The sequence below is a fragment of the Rhamphochromis longiceps genome, linkage group LG18 (assembly GCF_057381845.1).
Source record: "Rhamphochromis longiceps isolate RC_006_pf linkage group LG18, R_longiceps_female_GT1.1, whole genome shotgun sequence".
NCBI classification, from domain to species: Eukaryota; Metazoa; Chordata; class Actinopteri; order Cichliformes; family Cichlidae; genus Rhamphochromis; species Rhamphochromis longiceps.
In genome coordinates this window covers 7,674,216-7,689,598 of record NC_140574.1, presented here as the reverse complement: position 1 = coordinate 7,689,598, position 15,383 = coordinate 7,674,216, and the positions used below count along the sequence as shown (strand labels likewise).

The 15,383-nt window shown below is 39.7% G+C and overlaps 2 protein-coding genes across 4 annotated transcripts in view; both read right to left on the bottom strand.

Moving 5' to 3' along the window:
- The window catches only part of LOC146647650 (enhancer of polycomb homolog 1-like), a 34,875-nt gene extending 32,604 nt beyond the window's left edge, over nt 1-2,271 (bottom strand). Inside the window, exon 1 of the mRNA XM_085388089.1 lies at nt 1,936-2,271. The gene's annotated coding sequence lies outside the window, so the exon portion shown is untranslated. The remainder of the gene's footprint in view (nt 1-1,935) is intronic.
- A 1,074-nt stretch (nt 2,272-3,345) lies between these two features.
- The window catches only part of LOC146647649 (integrin beta-1-like), a 35,252-nt gene continuing 23,214 nt past the window's right edge, over nt 3,346-15,383 (bottom strand). For all 3 annotated transcript variants that reach the window (XM_085387964.1, XM_085387962.1, XM_085387963.1), the window contains 13 exons: nt 12,954-13,170; nt 11,632-11,802; nt 11,273-11,511; nt 10,965-11,120; nt 10,695-10,790; nt 9,919-10,008; nt 9,345-9,485; nt 8,916-9,118; nt 8,431-8,669; nt 8,124-8,346; nt 6,983-7,218; nt 6,573-6,739; nt 3,346-4,491 (listed from right to left, as the gene is read on the bottom strand). In XM_085387964.1, coding sequence (XP_085244090.1) covers nt 4,426-4,491; nt 6,573-6,739; nt 6,983-7,218; nt 8,124-8,346; nt 8,431-8,669; nt 8,916-9,118; nt 9,345-9,485; nt 9,919-10,008; nt 10,695-10,790; nt 10,965-11,120; nt 11,273-11,511; nt 11,632-11,802; nt 12,954-13,170 — 2,244 coding nt within the window. In that variant the 3' untranslated portion in view covers nt 3,346-4,425. The remainder of the gene's footprint in view (nt 4,492-6,572; nt 6,740-6,982; nt 7,219-8,123; nt 8,347-8,430; nt 8,670-8,915; nt 9,119-9,344; nt 9,486-9,918; nt 10,009-10,694; nt 10,791-10,964; nt 11,121-11,272; nt 11,512-11,631; nt 11,803-12,953; nt 13,171-15,383) is intronic.

Sequence of the window (15,383 nt, the reverse complement as noted above, 5' to 3'; positions counted from 1 at the left end):
ATAGTTTGCACTTGGAAAAAAGGTGATAAATAATAATATATGTTTGTGCAGTGCAGAGTATTGCACTGTGTTAATTAATATAACATGAATATAGTATTGTGATAATATGATATTGTGGGATGTCTGGTGAATCCCATCTTTACTAGCGAAGGTTTAAGAAGCTATTTTAGAGAGAACAACTCTGACATTTATGTCTAAAACAAGAGTAACGGGAAATAGATCGGATTTACAAAGCATATTTTGGTGCCTACCTACAAGGAAATTCAGTTTTATTTATCAAATGTTAACTATCTGGGATTCAAAGTAAAGCTTTGTACCGTGATGAAGTGTGTCATCTACTGTTTTGACTGTAACCGAGCTCCCTGCTGTGCGCAAACACACACATGAGCCCAATTCATTTATATTAAGAGGCACAGCATTACTGTGGTCATCGACTCCTGCTGTGACACATGAAAACCTATATCTATAACATTTTACTTGAAAAGAAATTGGCAGGCTACATTTAAGATAAAAAACTGTAAAAGGTACTTGCATTTGTCAGTACTTTTATACCTTATTTAATGATTTCTTAAAGTTTCTTATAAGCAGTTTATTTGGTATAATTGTAAATGCAGTGTCAGTAATATTACAATGCTCGATAGTTTCCTTCTCTTAGATATTTCACCTTTTATGCTGCCTGCCACTGTCATGAGGTTATGACTAAAATATGGCTAGTGGGACATGTGCATGTTTCTAGGTTTTGAAACGAATAAAGTCTGTGTAATGCAGTTATTATAACAGCTGCTGGATGCTTTCCAAATTAGCCAAGCCCAAATTAAGCTGTATTGGAGAATAAAGCCTTGAAATCTGTTTTAATTTCCAGAAACTTTGAGTAAAGGCGTTCTGAGGACAAGGCCTCAACTGCCCTGTGGTTATGCAAAAAAGACAAGAGCTTGAGTGACATACTTTTAGTAAGTTAAGCTTGTGACCTTGAGATTTATACTTCTAAAAACATCTAAAAAAAAAAAAATACAAAAGAGACTACCTCAAACTAAATACATTACTTTCATACCTCACATACTTTGGGTCAGCACACAACACAAAAGTGCCATGTGGGTGGGGTTTGTCCCACAAAAAGTTCACATAATCACAGGAAAACACGAGAAACATTGTCCTCGTCTGATTTACATCCAGTCTAATGCAGAAGATGAGGCAACCCCAGCATAGTTTTTATCCCAAGCAGGCCTTTATTACTAATTATTAACTAATAATGACAGCACAACTAGTCACCATGAGGCAGTTCCCATTTGAGCTTCATCCAGCCAAGCAGGCCAGGACGGTCAGAGGTCTTCGTCTGGCTGGGTGTTTTATGAAAGGAGCTACTGTAGGTTAGATAATACAGTGGAGTGGGGCATAAGGCTATGATCCAGACCCATACAGGCCAGGGCCAAGCAGTTCCCTAGCAGACCACAGGAGCTGCCTGGCACTGTTCAGCCACACACCCTAAAGCCTATGATCCCCCAGTGCTACATTTCCAACGATGATGATGGAAATTCCAGAGAAGAAATCATATTTAAAAAATTACCTGCAGCCTCTCAAAGAGGAAGCCACCTTTTGCTCATGTTCTCTTACCCCCCCTCAAATAACCCCGATCAGATTTCCGACATCTTATTTTTCCACCTAACTGTAACAACTAGAGTATTAGATTTTTTTTGTTTTATAAAAACAATAAACGTTTCATCCGAACATATCGATCCATATCACGGTCTCCTAGCTTCGGGAGGTGGCAAAGTGATTAGAAACTTGTGGTTTTAATGCTGAATCGCATCCAGCTGACCAGCCAGGAATTTGATTGCGTGTATGAAATCATCTGATGCCAGAAAACACTAATCACGATGGGCCTTTTTTCCAGGCGACCATCGATTCAAGTTAAAAACATTGCAGAAAAATACTCACCAAGTCGACCATCGGTCACACGTCGGGGATTTATAAATAGATGGGCAATATTTCTGCAAGTCAGAAGTTTAAAAAAAAAAAAAAACGACAGGCAACACGACGCAGCTAGCCACAGAGGCACCCAACTACCACTGGCGTTAGCCACAGCTACTTCTTCTAGTTGGCTTCATAATAAAAGCCGGTCGGTCCGCCGGTGTCCGGGCAGGCAGAGCCATTGTCCGGTGTAGATCTACCAAAAAACGGCTTATTTTGGCTGCTGAAAAGTCCATGTCGATGTAAAGCTGGCTGAAACTAGAGAGGTGGAAACCAAAGTGCTACTGTTGGGGGTTAACAACTTTGCTGTAAACGACGCGATCTGATTGGCCCGCCGAGGCCACCAATCACCTGTGGAGAGCACCCGACTCAAGGCGTCACGCTCACGGGGATGGAGTGCAACGTGATTGGCTGGCGACGTCACGACGAGCATTAGCTTGTAGCCGATTTACATGCTAAAATAAACAAATAAAAGTATAAAATGAAAGCAAATAAAGCTATGTACAAAAAAAGAAAGATCTGCTAAACGTAGAATAGCAAAAAAATATTTCTATTCTGTATGACTGAGGTTTTTAGATTATTACATTTTAAATTGATTTGATCAGTGATTTATTTATTTAGTTTTACTCACTGAACTCCTTTTATTCGAATCCATTTTTTTCCTACTTTTTTTTAAATTATTGAACTATTTTGCTAATGCATTCATATATTTTGAGCTATGCGATTCTTACGAATTTTTTTTTAAATTTTTGTAAAGGAATGTCTGTAATACATAAACAATGACTTCAACAGGTCTCTTGAGTTTCTTTTTAAGAGTTGTTTTCATACATTCAGAATATCTTTGAATACAGAGAACAAAAAACAAAAAATCAAAGGATTTTTCTCCCTTTTCTTCTTTGATACCAGACACCTATTCAGAGGCAGATATGGTATTCAAAGAAATCATGAAATGAAGCAACAGCAACTCTCCTGCTGCAGAAAAAAAAAAAAAAAAAAAAAAAAAGGTCAAACATGTTTATCTCTCTTATTTTCTGTGCCCCCCATTTTTCCTCTTACATTACTGTAAAAGTAGGGCAGTTTAATCACGCATGCTGCATGCATTTTAATTGTATTACTTTAACTTATATTACTATATAGCACTTCGATCATTTTTGAATTAAACAGGATAAAACATTTAAATGCTTGATAATTTCATAATGTAAACAAATAAAATAAGAACACTACCCGCTACTATACCTACAGTCTTGTTGTTATGCCTGTAAACAAAACCATCCACACTTCTCATTGGAGCGTCATCTTGTCATTTTTAACGTCATGATGTAAGTTTCCACTGCATCAAATCTTCAGCAAATACACAATGACACTTAACAATATGGGTCCATTTTCTTTTTTTAGGGGTTTATTCAATAAATAATTCCAGAAAACAGAATCGCAATTGTGAATGTGATGGAGAAATCAACAAAGGCACTTAAACGTTGATGACAGGCGTAGCCTTCCAAAAGTTCTCTTATCAATCCTCTTTTTTTCATCATCCCCATTTCTTTTTAATTAAGCACGTTTGATCGAGGCACCTCTGAAAGAGTTAGGTGTAGTAACTCAGATGTAAAACAGGACACTTGCCCCCCATTCACATTGTACAAATAAAAACAATATAAGCAAATTTAGTCAGCAAATAAGGCAGAATTGTGTGTATTTGGCATTGCTGAGAAGAATAAAAGGACCTGAGTTGGCTTTAAATTAAGCAAGTAAAACCTGGAGCTGAACAGTAAGACTACTGTACACCGCTGCCCTTCATCAGGTAAGGCAACCCAAGAAAATCTTTTCTCCACAAAGACACATCTAATAAAAATGATTGTTCAGACGGATTATGTCACTTTGAAAACAAACATACCATCACCCCCAGCTCTGTTCTGTGAATACATGTATGGCTTTACACAGAACACAGGAAAACAAAAAGAAAAGAAAAAAAACACTTCCTGTACACACCCCGCTGCTGCCAAACCCGGCACTACATCTGAAGGGCTCGATCCAAAGAGACGCCCACTCATTGAAAATGATTAAAGACACAGTAAAACTTTTGTATGCCTGTTTCTGAAACACTGATTGCCTCCTACTCTGCACTGTATGCATGCACGCTAATTTGGAAAGAAACCCTTCCTTTACTGTCCATTATCAACATTCATTTCAACCGCTCATCGAAACACTGATGGCTTCTATTTAACAAAAAAAAATTCTCTCAACAAAACCAAAACGTAAAAACCACACGTTTATACATACTGTACAAATTACAGATGATGCATAGAAGATCAAAAGTTAATAGAACGGAGCCGCAAAATGCAATGCTATTATTTGGTGGCTACAACAACAAACAGACAAACAAAAACAATGAGCATTATAAAACCCGCCCCTCCCGTTTTCTTTTCCATACAGTGTTGTCACGAAGTAGGCTAAGCTCCATCATTTGCCCTCGTACTTTGGATTGATGACAGTTGTTACGGCACTTTTGTAGATCGGATTCTCACCCTGAGAAATGCAAAGAAAAGAGAAAGAAAAGTGAGTAAACCGTTGCAAACACAGTAAATGCATCACTGAGACACAGCACTCAAAAGAACAGGGAAAACATGCATAACCTTTTCATGTTTGTGTGCCAGCTGCTTACAAATTGATACTTGAACCTCTCTTTTCCCTAGCAAGCGGGTCCACACACTCAAAATACTGACAGTATCCTTTTTAAACTATTTAGTAGGTTTAATTTAATTGAAGAAAATGTGCTCCTTTTTTAATTAAACTGTGCTTTCCCTCTTGTTTGAACTCTGAGCTAGTTCCTGACAGCTTTATGTTTATTTTTTCATCTGTCCTAAAAGCAGCTGACAATCCAAACTCCATTTTCCCTGGAGGTTTTTCTTTGGGTCGGGCAGCATAGGGCTGTGGTTAGTACCATCACATCACAGCAAGAAGATCCTGGGTTAAAATCTGCTCTGGGGTTCTCTGTGTGGGGTACTCCAGCTTCATCCCACAACACAAAGGCATGCATGAAGTTAGGTTAATTGACAGTATATGTAAAAAGTGAGCATGAATGGTTCTGCCTCTCATGTTAGCTCTGCAACAAAGCGGCGATCTGTCCAGGGTGTTGTAGCAGGGCAGAGGTTCCGGTTTTTGTTTTCACATGTGCTGTTTTAAGCTTTGCCTGTTTGTAGATGATGCAGCTGCTTTTTTATGTTTATAGGAGAAAGTTTTCCCACAGAGATACACGTTAATCACCAAATGTGAAAATAAATCTGCTTTCCAATGTTTCCAGGATATAAATTTATGGTTAGACATGCATATAAATTCACAACATGCGGACACTAAACTTATTTCATTGCTGCACTCATGCAAGAAGGAGCAATACAAACTTTGACCTAAAGGGCAGCGGCTTTATTCCCATAGCTGGGATTGTGGAACTGGTTAATAGGACTCTTGTATATGGGGTTCCCTTGCTAACAAGAAAAAGAAGGAAGATGAATGGAAAAAACTGAAGAAAGAAATGGAGAGAATCAGGAAAAGCACTGGAAAGGATAGAAAACAGTCTAAGAAGGCAATACATTATAGTAACTAATTAGCGTTGTAATTATTACTACCAGTCATTAGTGCTGCACAGTTTCTGTTTAGTAGTTTGTTTCCTACTTTCTTTAAAACTGTTTTTATATTTATTCTTCTTCCTTATAGGTTCCACTTGTGTTGCCAAAACATTTGATAATAAAATAAAATCTTAAAAAACTAATTTTCTTTAAAAAGGTTTGCTGAAACTAGGAAGAACAGACTTGAATACCATTTAAAAAAACCCAAAAAAAAAAACCCAACTGACTGTAACATAGTCCACTTCATGACATGTTTATCAGAAGAAATTCAAAGCCATCTACTGTGTGTCTGTAATATGGTAAATAATAGTATTTAAAGTCCTCTGGCTGTGATTTGTGTTCTGCTTTTTCCCTTCAAATCGTAAACACTGCTGCTGTAACTGCCTCACACTGAGCAGCAGCTGCTGCTGAACTTTCCATCAGTGGTCATTCTGCAGGCTTCCTCGCTCTGCTCCGTTGCCTTTTATGGTCATGCAGTTGTGGCATGTGGACGGCGAGTGGCAGCACCAGCAGCAGCAGAGAAAAGGCCACTCCCTGCCCTCAGTGAATAGAGAACTAACACAACTGCATAGAGCTGGGGTTCATTGAGGACTGAGTACAGGCCACACAGTGAGAGGCATATCCTCATGATTACCTCACATTTTTGCCTAGAGAGCTTTGTCACATGCACAATCCTGGAAAAATCTGTAAAGTTACACTCATCTTTTTGTTTAACACTTACAGTTTAAAGTGGACTCATTTTACTGAATCTTCTAGCTCTACTGGAGTAGCTCTGCATAAGTCTCAGTCTAAAATGACCCGTATCTTATAACACTCTCACCATCTAAAACAAGCAGCCTCCTTCTATACCAAATTTAACCTGCGGACTGTGACACAATGGCTTAAATAACTAGCTCTTTCAGCATGGTAAATTTTTTTAAAGCATAAACCCGAGTGAACGGCTCTGTCATTTAGTGCTGTGGATGATGCGGTTCTACTACTCACCGTGTCCCATTTGGCATTCATCTTCTCCTTCTCAAACTTGGCGAACTCTCGGCGGTCGTGGATGATCATGAGCAGCTTCCAGATGAGCAGCAGTGCGAGGCCGATGAGCACAATGCCCGCTACCACACCTGCCACGATGGGGATGATGTCAGGTCCTGACGGGCAGTCTAACGGAAAAGGAAAGCAAAGACACCCAATGAAAACGGTTGCTCATATAAAGAACAAAAATGTAATTATCATAAACAGAAAATAAGTAATCATTGATATTAATGGCTATTTTCTTGATTTCTTAAAAGTAGGGAAGATTTGACATCTCATCTATTAAACTGTCTATTGCATCTGCTTTTGTAACAATAAACAGAAAGCAAGTAAAAGGATGATCAGACAAAATCAGCTCAGTGTGACCGTACCCAGTTTCTCTACCACAAAGACTTCCTTGGTGGAATTCTTGGTGATGGCGTAGGTGTAGTAGAACCAGCAGTCGTTTGCATCCTTCTCTTTGCAGTGGGTCAGGGGGAAGCTCTGGTCTGTGGGCTGAGGTAGATCTTTTCGGTCCTTCACCTTTATTAGGTTGAAGTAGCTGCACTCCTTTTGGCACATCTCCTTCTTCTCGCCATCCCCAAACGCTCTGCACTGCACACAATCTCTGTGGAAGCACAGCGTGGTTTACTCACCACAGTGTTTTATATTCGAGACGCCAGACATTATAACCGCCATGCTGGAAAACAGTCGTCAGGTCTGAACTGCCACACATGAAAAAAACGAGTGAAAATCTAACTGTTTAGATAAAGGATGATGTGATCATTTTAATACAGTGAGAACTCTTAATTTTAACTCTTAGTTTTACATTTTGTTTTTGATTTATTGTACTTTGGGTTAATTTCCACAGTGAGTTTGTTCATTTTAGTTTTTACTGTTGAAAATGTTTAGTGTCAGTTCAGAACAGGAATTAAAGGCATTTATTTTGTGAGAGCCTCAGTCATACAGACATCCCCCGCTTAAACATAAAGGCCTCTCTATTGACAAAGTCTAAAACTAAAGACATGAACTAAAACTAACAGCATTTCTTCCACAGAGTTTGTTTTGTCATTTGTCATAGGCTTATTCTATGCACTGCAAGCACATCATCTAATTTAGAATCACAAGCACGTCTCTGGGAGGAAACGCAGGCACCTGGAAGATTTCATGAAATTACTGGGAAAACATGAAACTCCACACCCAAAGGCTCCCAGTGACAAGGACCCAGGCAGAACCTTGTTGGCATCCTGCAAACTGCCTGATGTGTTTTTTTTAAGTGTTCCTTGAATTGTTTTGTAATGTGTATCAAATAAGTTTTAATGACTATGAATTATTATAGTCTCTGAGATGATTTGTTATGAAATTCTAGTTAAAAATCAAAGATAAATCTTTTGGCTTTTAACTAGAATTTAATCATAAATCACATGACTCAGTTTGGCATACAACTTCTAAGCTTACATGTTAAAACAGACTTTACATTTTTAGATTTCTATATGTTGTTTCTCCAACCAAAGATGAAAGCTTCACACTCACTTGTGCTCAGTGCAGACACCGGGGCAGGTCGGACAGACCTCACATGTCGGACCCTGGAATTTGGGGTCTTCGCATTTGCAGATTCCACACTCGCATTTGCCGCGGCCATTACAGAGCTGCCCATTCTTGGCAAGGCAGGTGGATTCATCCAGGGAACATTCACAGGCATTGCCTGTGTAGTTGGTGTCACAGATGCACTTCCTGCATTCGCAGCGTCCATGTCCTAATGGAGCACAGGCATCAAACACATTCAGTGTGGAGTTAAATCAATCATACTTTCAAATGAGTTTACTTCTGTAACCCTTACCTCCGCAGAGCAAGTTGCCAGAGCGGTCGCAGTTGAAGTTGTCGCACTCACAGTACTTGCCACTGTAGACTTCTGCAGGATTCTCCCGCTTCTTACATTCGCAGGTGCCACAGAGGCACTCGCCATTGTTGCTACAGATATCTGTACTGTTGGGTTTTCTGCAGTTAGCATCCAGGTCGTCTGACCGGACTTCGTCTTTGCTGCACTCACATTCACGCCCAATACGTCCTTCGTTACATCTGCCACAGAACAACAAAAGTTTAATTATTCAAGTTTTAGTGTCACATTACAAGCAGCAATAAGTCTCTTGACTATTTAGGTGGATGATTAAAGTATGCCACTGAAATCATAAATCCAGCTTTTAATCAAATTACTTAAATATGTTGAGGAATATTTTGAAATTACAGACCCACACATCCTTATGCTCCATCATACATGGCTCAGCAGCTCTACATCTCTCTGCATCAATGCACATCAATACTTACTTGCAGGCTCCACATTCAAAAATCCCGTTTCCCCCGTGGCACTTCGGACTGTTGGGCTCTCCCTTTTTGGCACATTCACAGTCACAGATGAAATTGAGCTCTATCGCCACCTCCTCATTGAAGCCCAGCGGTTTCACTGTAATGACCTCAGGCTTGCCACCTGAAGGACACTTCTGAGATTCAATAGAGATCTTAAAAGACACCTGGAAACCAGAGAGAATCACACCGTATGAGGAGGATGCCATCAAGGTAACTGTTTTTCTTTTTGTATGATTGTCACATTTAAATGTTTCAGATCATCAAATAAATGTATTTGACTCAATACATTTTCCCCAGAGTATCTAAACCCTTTCTTTTTCTCAGATATAATTTTTGGTTTGCTTGTTTTACACTCGTCAGCACATGGAAACCAAGCCTGGATCCTATTACCTCGTCGCCAATGGAGATGTTAGTGCACTTCCTGCCGTTGTCCTCTGTTCCTCGCACACCGTTTTTACAGAAGGCTTTGTACGAGATAGAAACGCCCTCGGGCAGCTTGCTGTTCTCCAGAATCACCTCAGATGACAAAGACTGCAAAAAAGAAAAAGATAAGAATCAAACATTTATTAAACTTTGTCTCTCTACAGATGAGTAGCAGCTTATAACTAACTTAAGTAATAATTAATTCCTTATAATTAAGATGTATTTTTGGGAGTGGCACAGCTAAGGCATAGCTGTCACTTGGGTTTGTTTATGATGGAAGAGAGAAAGTATTCATGCACACAGGTGAAGAGGAAAGCACCAGTTATCAGTTCCTCAAATTTGGCTGATTATTTGCGTTGAATTTCTCTGGATGTGACCTCTTACGTTTATGTTACATTTCGTTACCTGTAATCTTCACGTGCTCAGATGAAGATGACAAATGCCTGGCTATGTATACATGAGAAATAACTCAATGCTAAATCAATCCCCGATCATCAGGGGAGAGTCTAAGATCACGTGATGATTGTGCAGTTCAACTTACATTGTAGGCATCAATGATGAGTTTGATGACATTACTGGAGTTGGAGGAAAGCGTGCCGACAGCTGATTTGGGAATAAGATTTTTCAACTCCTGTAAGAGAAACGAGAGTCAAAAGAAAGAATTAACATACATGAATCATATCCTGTGAATTACATAAAAAAAAATTGGAGCTGATCTATCGGTTGGATGATATTCCTAACTAAATTGTGAAATACAGTGCTGGAAAGTTATTACATTTTCCTGCAATGAGAAATTCTTTGAAAGCAGAAAGGAAAATCACCAGCGTTGTGATTGGTTTTTTGACCTTGTTTTGTTAACTGAGGTATAATTTTCTGAAATATAATGTAATTTTTTTTTAAAAATAAGATAATAGATTTCATGTCTAATGGTAAATGGCCTGTGTTTGTGTAGCATTTTTCTAGTCCCTAAGGACCCCAAAGCGCTTTACACGTTCAGTCATCCACCCGTTCACACACACACACACACACACACACACACACACACACACACACACACACACACACATTCAGACACTGGTGACGGTAAGCTACATTGTAGCCACAGCCGCCCTAGGGTGCACTGACAGAGGCGATGGACCAATGGACCAATCAACCACCCAACACCCATTCTGAGCCAAAAAACATTATATAATAAAACAATAAATATTGATAGACATATATACATAACAATACAGGGTTTTTTGACCTTCCCAGTGTGGGTTCTGCTTGTATAAAAAAGAAAAAGAATAGTCTTCAAACACAATGTACAAAGGTTACCTGGTAAACAGGCTGAAATTCCTCAGTTACAGCAAAGATGGTCTGAATGTTGTGATCACTCAACTTCTGGACCAGGTGAGCAATAGAGGGATAATCCTGTTAAACATACAAAACAAACTTAACAAAGAATATGGGTCATGTGAAGATACAATTAATGAACAGACGATAAAACTGAGACCATTATTAAAAAAGGTGAACATATAACAGCTCTCATTCTCAGTCAGCTCTCCCTGGATTTACTGTTAGTGTTAAAGACATGATGGTACATACGTAGTAGTGGCTCATACTGTACACGTTGTTTTCCAGGTGACACTTCCCATCGTTGGGGAGGACAATGCCGCCCAGCTTGCCGTCTCCAGCGAAGTGGAAACCAGCATCAGTGGAAAACACCAGCAGACGAGTCACGTTCCTCCAGCCAATTTGCTCCTGGGATCAAAACAAGAAGATATCCTTATTTATCTTATTTATACTTATTTGTATTCTATGCATTTTGCAGGCACAGAAGAATAGAAAAAACAAACAAAAAAAACACACACACAAAAAAAAAAAAAAACAAGCTTAATTAATTAAACGCTCACCTCACAGACTGCCACCTGCATGATGGCATCAAACCCCCCCTCTGGAGAGTCCAGGTTTCCTGAGATCTGCTGCTGACTGACCAGCTGGTTAAACCTGTCTCCGTTGCTGGTGAGCTTCAGGACGTTCTTGTAGCTGAAGGGGCTCGTACAGTTCTCGTTGTTGGAACAGGGGTTGATTAGCCTGGCAGGTGTGGTGCTGATGTAAGGCATGACCGTTTTCTCCACAAAGGAGCCAAAACCTTAAGGCGAAACAAAAAAGGAGAGCATTTCTTAACTTGGGATTATAAACTCATTTGGAAGGCTGAGGGTTTTCTGCTGTTTTGAAGGACATTTATTGGGTTTCATGTTTTTAACCGTACCTATCCTGAAGTCTGACGTGATCTCCCGCATTTCCCTCATGAGGTCAGTGCCAAGGTTCTTCACATTTTCCAAATCATCTTTCATGGAGAACGAGAGGTCCATGAGGTAATATAAGTCGATGGGGTAATCCTCAGCACGCTTGAATTTCAGGTCAAAAGTCTGTGGCTCACCTTAAAGGCAAAAGCAGAGCATTGTTAGTTATTAGACTAACGACAAGTTTCCTGTTTTTACTGGAAAACCAGAGTTACACTTAAATACAAAAGGGTTGGAAACTAAAGATAATTTAAGGGGGTGGTCTCAAATTCATTTTACCATCTTTGGAAATTTAAGTTTGCATCATGCCAGCTTCTTCAAACTGATAAAATTATTAAAATAATTCTTATAAATTTCTTATCTTCTCCAGTCCACTGGCTTTAAAGTGGCTAAAGGTGAGACTGACACAAATATAACGGCTTCTAAATCTAAACTGCTTTGACATTACACCAACTATGAACCATCAACATATTTACTCCAAATAAAAATTTGCTTTTGTTTTGACCTGACAACAGTTTCAGCAAACTGCCAAAGCATCAAAAGTTCAGGCTATATTGAAAGCCTTTTTAACATAACACAATCTCTAATTACGTTAGGGTATTTACACAGCTGTTTTAACTGTGACGAGTAAAAGAAATTCAACCAGGATATCAGAATCAGAATACTTTATTGATCCCTAGGGAAAGTTATGTATATTCACATCTATATTCCTCTGGTTAAAAAAAGACTTCAAGGTGACTTCTAGCTTTGTGACCTCAGCAAACTTTGGGCTCAGTCGCTAGTTTCTAGACCTGAGCCTTCATAATACAGTGATTTATGCATTTGCCTAAAAAGCAAAAGATCTCAAGTTTGATCCCAGAAGCACACAAATCCCCTGACGATGCATTAAGAAGGGCATCTGGCATAACATTTTGCCACATTAATCAAATTCAAATTCAAATTTTATTTGTCACACACACACACAACCATACACAGTATGACATGGGGGTGAAATGCTTGTAGCTGTACAATGCCCGACCATTAAATGACAGAAGAAAAGCATCATGCAGTAGCTTATGGCCACTACTATCATCCAGGGAACGTTCACTGGCTATTGACTTGCTAATCACAAATGTTAGCCCATGAGTTTGCTGTGTCCTTGGTTTCACAGTCAGGCCTGCCATCACTCATCACATCTGGTTTCAAAATACCAAGATGGCGTCGGTGAAAACACTGAAATCGATGCTGAACAGCTAGCTAATAAATGTAAACATAGTCAGGAACATAGCATCAGCATACGCCTGCTTACCAGATCTGAGCGTCACTTTGAGTTTCTGAGGCTGTATCTGTGTGATCTCCTCAGGCTTGAGTTTTACATTCCCATCCTTGTTGCGAACGGTGACATCTTTGTTCTGGGTAATTTCAGTGCTGCCGCGGGGGTCCTCAATATTTTTGCAGTCTTTCTTCTTCAGGTAGGTCACATCATCACAGCGAGCTGATTTGGACTCGCCCTCTGAGAGGAACTTCTGCAAAAAGAAGAAAAGACCATTAGAGAATTACTCCAAATGACTTTCCCACCACAGACCGGGATAATTTTCTTCAAATTGTTTGTGTTTTCCTTTTGGGTTGTATTGTGAAAGGAAAACCACGCTGCCGCAATAACCTAATCAGTGAAAGAATGAATAACAATACATCCTTGTATGTGGCAGAAGACCAGGATTTTGAATTCAAAAATCCTGGTCCTCACAAAGAAGGTCGTGAATAGTCAGATCCCATCTTATATTAATGACCTTATAGTACCATATCACCCCATTAGAGAATTTCGCTCTCGGACTGCAGGCTTACTTGTTGTTCCTAGAGTATTTAAAAGTAGAACGAGAGGCAGAGCCTTCAGTTTTCAGGCCCCACTTCTGTGGAACCAGCTTCCAGTTTGGATTTGGGAGACAGACACTATCTCTACTTTTAAGATTAGGCTTAAAACTTTCCTATTTGCTAAAGCATATAGTTAGGGCTGGATCAGGTGAATCTAAATGCTCCCTTAGTTATGCTGCAATAGGTGTAGGCTGCTGGGGGATTCCTATGGCTCTACATCTACACTGATCCAGGTAAATTTGAAAACTGTGCTTTCGTCTAAAAACACTCCACGTCCACATTAGCGTTTTATTTATATAGTTTTGAGGCTACATGTCACACCCTTGCTCACAGCTTTTACCATTTCAGACCCTTCAAATTAAGGATTTCCCTTTTTTTCCCCTTTCACTGAATTTGTTTAATTTTTTTTTCTCGACAAAGCTACTTCCTTAATTTATGCATCTTATTAGCCTACCAAAATTAAGTAATTTGATCTTTGAAGACGAACAATGTATTTTCAAGTTTAAAATCTAATTTTCCAAAATTAAGCTTAGTGGCTTTCATTTTTCTACCAGGCTTCAATCCACCATGGAGCACCTTATATTCTGGAGCCTCAATGTCAGTGTTTTTAATGACACTGATTTAAATGTGTCACTTTACAAGTATAAAAGGTTAAAGACTCATTTAGTGAAACAAAATTGTTTGGTTATTTTAACTAATAAACAGACTAATCTTTGGAGCACGAGTGCTGCAGATACAAATCTCATGAATGTTGAAATGACAAAGTATGCAACGAAACATAAGATAAGGCTTCACTGTTACTTTCACTTTCGTGGCTTCGGGGGCGATCGTGGCTCAAGAGTTGGGAGTTCGCCTTGTAATCGGAAGGTTGCCGGTTCGAGCCCTGGCTTGGACAGTGTCGGTTGTTGTGTCCTTGGGCAAGACACTTCACCCGTTGCCTACTGGTGGTGGTCAGAGGGCCCGGTGGCGCCAGTGTCCGGCAGCCTCGCCTCTGTCAGTGCGCCCCAGGGTGGCTGTGGCTACAATGTAGCTTGCCATCACCAGTGTGTGAATGTGTGTGTGAATGGGTGGATGACTGGATATGTAAAGCGCTTTGGGGTCCTTAGGGACTAGTAAAGCGCTATATAAATACAGGCCATTTACCATTTACCATTCACTGTTGCTTTCACTGTTACTCGTGGAAAGGAGAGAAAAGGAGAAACAGATGATTGACAGGCCTAACAGAGAATATAGATTGGATGCACATGAGACACCACAAGGAGCAGTCGAGGAGAAGCCGAGACAATGAACCCAGTCAAAACGAAAACAGTGCTTTGACTCAGTTATTTCCAAAACCTCATGACATAAAAACACCCCTTTCTTTTTGCCTGCATCTAGCTGCACATAATCTGATGAGTTCTAAAGCAGAGCTACTTTGCGAGAGAGCGTTTCTTCTAAAGAGAGATCTCTTTAGGTGCTCCAAACGACTTCACTCAACTACAAACTGAAGTCGAGGCCTGGTTTCATAAGCTCAGGGGTGGATATCAGCAGGCTGATAGAGAGCAGCAGACATGATTTAACAGGAATGCAGTTGTCTTGGCACATGACGAGAACAAAAAGCATTTAACCCTGACATGGTTTCAACAGTTTACTAAAAGGCTCACCTTAACTATAAACCCATTTTCCTATAGTTGGCCCTCCTCTCCAATAAAACTCAGCCTTTCCATCTAATCAATTAAATTTTTTTCCCTGTTTCAGTGTTTTTATTCTGTGCAGAACAAAACTGGACAGTTTAAGGGTTGTGCTTCTTCTGTTGTTTGAAATGTGGTGCAGGTTAAAGCCTGTCTGTGTTTCCTGGGTGGTTAAACTGTAACCCAGTTCAATCTAG